Consider the following 7999-nt stretch of genomic DNA (forward strand, 5'->3'; position numbering starts at 1 on the left):
AGGCCACAAGCTGGGCTACAAAGTGAGTTCAAGGCCATCCTAAACTGCATAGTGAGACCCTGTCTCAAAACAAACAAACAAACAAACAAAAAGTACTTTCCCATATCATCTATATGAACACATCACAGTTATTCCTCTATGCTGTATGCCAAAATTTGAGGCCAAGCTGGGCTACAAAGTGAGTTCAAGGCCATCCTAAACTGCATAGTGAGACCCTGTCTCAAAACAAACAAACAAACAAACAAAAAGTACTTTCCCATATCATCTATATGAACACATCACAGTTATTCCTGCCTATGCTGTAACCAAGCTGGTCACTATTTTGCCAAAGATTGTGTTCATGGAGCAATTCTGATTTACATAAAGTCTGAGCTTTATTTATCAGTCAAGTGAATTTACTGAAAGGTTAATTATTACAGGACAGTTTTCTGGTTATTATCTGTGACTAAAACAATAAAGGATTACAGGTAAAATAACAGTGTAATAGTGCATACTTGTAATCTCATCGCTTAGGAAGCTGAGGCAGAAAGATTGTGAGTTCAAGGGTAGTCTAGGTTACATATTGCATTGACACCTTCCCTCAAAATTTCAAAGTCTGTTGAGCATATTCCTCACTCCTGTAATCCCATTATTCAGGTAGCTAACGCAGGTGAATTGCCTGTCTGAGCTACATAGTGAATTCATGGTCAGCCTGAACTACATAATCAGATCCTGTCTCAAAACAAAAATCTAAATGACTATGCAAAGTAAATACAAATAAAAATTCAAGTTTTCTTCTTTTAAAAAGTGGCATACAGGTTAGGGATTAGCTCAGAGGTTCTGCCACCTGCCTCACAAGTGCCAAGGACCCGAGTTCAATCCCCAGTATAAAAAAATGTTTTTTGAATTTTAAAAAGAGGCATATATACATGATGGAATACTATTCAACCATAAAAGTGAATGAAAACCTAAACTTGCAGCAACAAGGTGGAACTTGGAGTCATTATGCTAGCTAAGCAAAATAAGTGAAGCACAGAAAGTTTAAATACCACAGCATCTCACTCAGGGCAACTCTAACAAAATTAAATGTCATAAAAGTTGAGAATAGAACATTACCAGAGGCCTACAACAGAAAGGGGAGAAGGGATGCAGGATACTAAACTGCAGTTAGCTAGCTGTAAGAAGCACAGCAGAACTGTCATTCTGATAACAATAATATATTTTAGTGCTGGGGATTTAGCTCAGTGATACCACCACCTGCCTCCCAAGCACAAGATCCTGAGTTCAACCCATGGTACCGAAAATAAGTAACTAAATGTACATACTTTATATTTCAAAAAGGTAGAAAAACAGTCTTGGAAATTTCCACCATAAAGATATTTAACCTGATTTTATTTATTTATTTATTTTTTGGTGGCAGGGATTGAACTTGGATCCTCGCACTGGCAAGGCAGGCCGCAGAACCACTGAGCTAAATCCGCAGCTAACCTGACTTAAACATTATCCAATATATATGTAATGAAATTACATACTACTCAATCTGAATAACTTTGATTTTACTGTATCCTTTTACAAAAAATCTTCAACTTAAAATTTGTGGCTGGGCATATTATAGCTCAGTGGTAGAGCACTTCCTACCATATTTTAGGCCTTAAATTTTATCTCAAGTATCAATCAATCAATAAAATTTCAAAAGAGAATTAATTAATATCCATTGACTAAAACAAGAAAAAAATACAGCATTTGTTGCACACAACCCTCCTTTCATGGTACCAAGTGACAAAAAAGAAAAATGTCATTTTAAGCAGTTTCTGGAAGGTGATAAATGAAAAATGTCATTTTAAGCAGTTTCTGGAAGGTGATAAAATGACAGAAACAGGTCTGTAACCTTTGCAATTGTTTTCTAGCAAGCAGCTAAAAGAGCTATAACTAATAAACATACACCAGCTTAAGAATGTTGCTTTCAATCTTAGGAAGACAGGTATTTTATTTTTAAATAGTAGGCAATAATTGTGATTATACACCAGAGAGCTTTTTAAATATATATATATATATCCTCCTTCCACCAAAGAACCTCCTTCATTTCTCTCCCTATTTCCCGCCATCTTGGCTGATAGGAGCAGCCATTAACTAAATGACTACCAACTTTTTACACAAACGAGGAAATCTCCCCAGTATCTCTTCAAATACTCAGGAAACAATATTCTAAAGAGAAAAATGGCCCACGCATTAATAAAATAGCATCCTCATCACTGTTTCTGTGGTTGCTAAATCCAAAAAAAAGTAAACACTATAACTTCACATCAAATACATACTGATTAGTATATGTGGGTAAAGCAATCAATACAAACTGTTCACCACAGTAAATGATGGAACTTTAGTTTTTTTGAGATAAGGGATATAAGTAAGCCTGGGTTAAAATTAGACATCATAAATTACATGTCAAAATTTAAAAAAAATAATACAAGGTAAGTCGTTAATTCTCAAAATTACGGATTCACTATCTGCGATACTAAAATTCAGGAAACCTCTCCCTAACCACAAATCCCTAAAATAACTGGTTATCTACTATGCAAACCCGGTCCCAGAGCGCTCTGGAGCTACCAGGAAGGATTTGGCTATGTAGTGGTCGAAGTGTTCTGGAGGAAAAGAGCAAAGGCAAGAAATATTCAGAATGGCTGTTGCGCATTGTTGGCGACCACAATGAAAGCTAGTCCGGTAGTGCGGGTCAAAAGGCCAGGGAACATCAATGTACAAGACCAAAAAGATAGAGTTGGCACTTCGGTCAGTGCAATAGTTGCCCTACCTTGCCCAGAAGGGTCTTCGTCCTGGCGCCATCTTCGTGACGACTGAGAAACCCAAAGAGGCTGCTGTGGGGAGAAATATACGCGGCCTGTTAATGCTAGCGAAAAGCCACTGACCCGTCCCTTCCCGAGCGTAAAGCCCGGCAAGCTACGACAGCTTGGTGAGCGCCAAACCGAGACGACTTCCAGTCGTCACCGCCGGCAAGCGCCAGTCGGGCTTTTCTGGAGAGCGACGCCAACCCGTCGAGAGCCAAAATCTGCAGGTGACCGCAGCCCGTACCTGTCCAATTCTCGGAGAGCTTCTCTCTCCTGGACTGTCAAGCTAAGAGATGCGTCTTCACTCTGGCCACTTGCTTTTTCCGCCGCCATTTTCTTTTTCTCATCACCGAAGGCAGCAGCGGCAGTAGAGAACGAAAATCCGCAGGATTTCATGAAAACGCAACAAATATATAACTCCCACGTTGACGCCTACTCAACCCCAATACAGAGCTTGAAATGATACCCTTTATCGCAGTTTGAGACTAAGACACCAACTTTATCACCGCCATAAAGGGTGGTCCAGAAAAACTCCAAGGCAAAGACGAAAGCTGCGGATGCAGACGCTGAAAAAAGCTCGACTATCAGGTCATATCACTGGGTAGGCAGAGACCGGAGGAAGACGAAAGATCGCAAGGGTGGACAGCTCGGGATGATTTCTTATAATTCCAAACTTAGCCGGTACAAAGTTGTTGAAATAGTGACACAGAGTGAACCCTACGCAACTGCCGTGACCTCGCCCCACAGCCAATCAGACTCACCAATGGAGAAGGCCAGTTTTTCTCACGTGACTTTTGTTGACTTACGTAAGCGGTGGTGCTACTAAACTTGCTAGCTGCCTTAACCCAGTCACTCAAAAATGCTAGGGTTCAGGTAGTTCAACACCTGGTAATTCTGTAGGTATTGGGTTGACATAAGATTTTGGAGGAAGTCCGAGCACCATATGGAACAGCCTTTAAATTCTGCTTAAATTAATTACGGCAGAGTACAGAATAATGAGGTCGAGTCACTTAACAACCAACTACGGAATCCTCGCAGGGAGCAAGAGAACAAGAAAAAAAACAATCGCCACCTCTCGCTGAGCGAGTGAGTGCTTCTTTGATTTCCCGGCCAACCTGCAGCTCCCAGAGTAAGTCTCACACGATTCCATGTGCTGTGAATACCGCTGCAGGAAAGAACCCAAAAGTTTCAAACTCATAAGATTAAAACTTGGGAAGAAAAGGAAAATAAGAACCTTAGCGAAGAATGATTGCTGTCCCCACGATCTCGTCAGCACCGTTTCTTGAGCCCATGTTCAAGGGTATACCCCTCAGCCTCATCTAAACAAAGTATAAAGTCCCACTGACCCTATCCAATCCTAGAAAATACAGTTGCCGAAAACGTCCAATTGTCTGCTATAAATCTATACTTCCAAAATTCTCATGGCGCTTTAAGTCAAATTTTACTCCTAATGTGGTAGTCCATTATGTTCTCTCAAACATATTTCCTGTCTTTATTCTATTATAGTTAAATGACTTCAGAGGGCTGAATGTTATAGTAACCGTATTAACATGATTACATTAATTATAACAGTGATCTACAAGACAAACACTTTGGCAAATATATATGCACTCCTCCAAGTTGATACATATCTAAAGCATAGTCTTAGCTGGACATAATCCAAGCACTCAGGAGGCTGAGGGAGGAGGATCGCTGGGAGTTCAAGACCAGCCTGGGCTACATAGTGAGTTCCAGGTCAGTCTCAACTACATAGTGAGACCCTGTCTCAAAAAACCAAAAAAATAAATAAATTTTAAAAATAAATAAAGCATAGTCTTTTTAAAAACTAAGACTCACTTATCTCATTACAGATAGATTGACTCATTCACACCGTCATTACGGAATTGAGTACAGATGGTATACAAGTTGCAGTCAAACACAGAGTCATACTTTCACAGAAGTAAATCTTAAATGTATCACAGACCCAAATATAAAATGCTAAGGACTAGGGATTTAGCTCAGTGGTACTGCCTCCTGCCTCGCAAAAGCAAGCACACCTGAGTTTGATCCCCGGTACCAAAAATAAATAAATAAATAAAATGAAATGCTAAGGCCAAGCTGGGCATTGTGGCGGCATGACTATAACCCCAGCACTTTGAAGGCTAAGGCAGAAGGATCACTGTGAGGTCCACAATTTGAGACTAGCCTGGACTCTATAGTTATTTCAAAGCCAGCATGAATTATAAAGCAATACCCTGTCTCAAAAATTAATTAGTTAATTAAATAAAACAAAAAAGATAAATGATCTGAAAAAAATAGCTCACCAAAGAAAATATAGAAATTGTAACAGATGAAAGTATGTTCAACCTCATATGTCATTAGTGAAATGCAAATTAAAATAATGGAATACTACTTACAACTATTGGAATAACTAAAAAAAAATTTTTTTTTCCAGTACCAGGGATTGAACTCAGGACTTTGGCCCTTGTGAAGCAGTCACAGTGCCACTGAGCTAAAATAGAATAGTTGAAATTTTTAAAATTGATAATACCATTTGTCAAGGATGTACAGTGACATATCAGGAATTCTCATTCATTGCTGGTAGAATGCAAAAATTAAACATGATGAAGATCTTGTTGCTAGATATGTAGTCAGTTGATGGAACAATTTAACTCCACACAAACATTTGCATATGAATGTTTACAGTATTACAATTTAAAATCACTGAGAACTAGAATCAAACAAATCATCCTGCAACTAATAAATGAATAATAGCACACTGTGATACATATACACAAATCTTTGTATTATTCAACAATAAAAAAGATATTAAGCCAAGTAAATATGTAAATCTTAACAGGAAGTAATTCCTTGTGAAAAGTTAAGTAACTCTTTGTGAAAAAAACAACATGGTACAGAACAGAAACATGGTCCAGGATGGCCTGAAAATCAGCTGGATTCTTGCCGTTTGGATCTGAAAAAGCATTATAGATATATATGTCTTAAATAAAAAATAACCTTATAATATAGAATATAAAGTGTTTCTCTGAAACCATAATCCTATTGTTAAGCTTCACAAGTGACTTTAATAGTTTTATGTACTTATGGTTTGTTATGTATGTAGGAAAAACCATTTAGTTACCTCAAAGGAATCAGGTATTATGGCTTAAGGTGGCTGAAGTGATGGCAAATTATATCCATAGAATAATTGTTCTTGTTAGTCATGTTTCTTTGCATTTCTGTGCTACATGTTGTAATGTCTTTTTTCATTTCTGATTTTGTGTTTTCTTTATTATAGCTTTATCAATTTTATCTTTTTTAAAAAAATCTCAATTTTATTGTTTTTTTCAATGGTTTATTTTCCATTTCATTTTCTTTTCACTTTCATTCAATTTTCTTTTCTGTCCTTTCTATCCTGATAACTCTGGTGTTCTTTTTTCTAATTTCTTGAGGTTAAATTTATTTATTGTAGGTTTTTTTCCTTAAAGTAGACAATTATAATTTTAGATTTTCATCTTAAAACCACTTTTCTTCTATCCTCTAAGTTTTAGTATGCTATATTTTCATTTGTGTCCAGATATCTTTTATTTTCTCATTTGATTTCTTCTTTGATCAATAGGTTATTTAGGAAAATATTAATTACTACATTGTTATGATTTTTTTGCTTTCCTCCTGTTAATGGTTTCTAGTTCCATAAGTGTTTTTTGAAAGAAAACCTGACATGATTTCAATCTTTTAAATTTGTTGATTTGTTAGTACCATATTTTTTTGTTAAATTGTGCTTATTTATTTGTTCATTTATTTGTTTTCTCTCTTGTCATAACATATGTTCTATCCTGGAAAATAATGCATATCCACTTGTGAATAGTATGTATTTTTTCCTCCTGGTGGATGGAATTTTCTGTACATCTCTGTGAGGTTCATGAAGCCTGTTTCCTCGTTTTTTTACTGTCTCCTTATTTTATCCATTAGTAAAACTGGAGAATTGAAATATCTCATTATTAATATCTATTTTTTGTGGGGTTGTGGCCACAGGTGTTATGAGATGGATATACAAAGTAGCCAAAAGCCTAAAACTCCCAGAATGCATAGTTAGAGATTAAAAGGTAATCTGTAGGACCACAAGTCTAAGTAGGATCATAACACATTAAAGAATGATGGCTCTGGCCCTGTTACTCCCCATACTCCCAATTGAACGCTTTGGCCCTAATCTCAGTAATATAACAAACCACCCTGACCTTTCCCTTTCCTTCTCCTCTCCTTCCTCTGTTCCCTATATGAATTCTTGCACAGATGCCTTTCCTGTTCTATCAATAAAAAGCCACCAAAGCTTCAGTTTGGGGGCTGTTTTTTTTCCTAACATTCTGTCACATTGATAGCTCTCCATTAAGACAGCTGCTCTGGGCCCTCTTGGAGGTTATACTGGACATGGAAACTGAGTAATCTCTCATTCTTTGAACCATGCCATGGTCATGAACTGCAACAAGAGGCACCCAATATGGCGCCAAGTGAGGCACAACTGGTGCAACTCAGTGCAGAGGATTGACCTTCCCATAAACCTGGGAAAGGAACAGTACACTTCAACTCTTCATCCTCGTAAGGGGATAAAGATGGCCACAGTAATAACCTGGCACATTGTAGCAAGGCCAGAGGTTAAGATTATCATCTCAGAGGTATTTTAGTGCCCAATTCCCGAGTGACCAGGGCAGTTCATTTATTTTTCCTTCTGCTCTTTTACTTTTGTTCATACAGTGTGGATCAGAGTTTATCCAACGAGGAAAAGGAATCTAAGCTACATTTCCACTGTGTCTTAAAGACACCCATTTAATAAATGATTGATATTTATTTAACAACAATATCAACCGATTCCTCTGGATAGCTTGCAGATGAAGGAGCATGTTGACCAAAATTTGAGACAGTCATTAGGTTCTATAAAAGGAGCACACCTTCGGAAGTACTGAAAATTGACTTCTTTCATTTCCCTCTATCTGATTTATGAGTATAAACTGACTGGCTTTTATAGTGTACATACATGTATTGAAAAAAAAACAAAAAATAGTCCAACGAACCTTATGAGTTTATCAACAGGTCTATTCCAATAAGATAACCATCCGTTTAGATATCTTCTTAACAAGTCTTTTCTTTCACAGGTGTAAAAGCACTTTTTCCTTCTGATTCTTTTTTTTTTTTTTTTTTTTTTT

The 7999-nt window shown here is 37.2% G+C and overlaps 1 protein-coding gene and 1 pseudogene across 1 annotated transcript in view; one reads left to right on the forward strand and one right to left on the reverse strand.

The window, feature by feature from the left end:
• LOC104850041 (histone demethylase UTY-like) overlaps positions 1 to 3539 on the reverse strand; it is a gene marked incomplete at its 3' end in the record, with an annotated part of 25047 nt that extends 21508 nt beyond the window's left edge. The window contains exons 1-2 of the mRNA XM_033760580.1: positions 3064 to 3539; positions 2786 to 2849 (exon numbers count right to left, since the gene is read on the reverse strand). Of these exons, the coding sequence (XP_033616471.1) occupies positions 2786 to 2849; positions 3064 to 3215 (216 nt within the window). The remainder of the gene's footprint in view (positions 1 to 2785; positions 2850 to 3063) is intronic.
• Positions 3540 to 3731: 192 nt separating this feature from the next.
• The window catches only part of LOC109117489, a 7569-nt pseudogene continuing 3301 nt past the window's right edge, over positions 3732 to 7999 (forward strand).

This window comes from Fukomys damarensis, unplaced genomic scaffold, assembly GCF_012274545.1.
Source record: "Fukomys damarensis isolate Sample0158 unplaced genomic scaffold, DMR_v1.0_HiC HiC_scaffold_41, whole genome shotgun sequence".
NCBI lineage: Eukaryota > Metazoa > Chordata > Mammalia > Rodentia > Bathyergidae > Fukomys > Fukomys damarensis.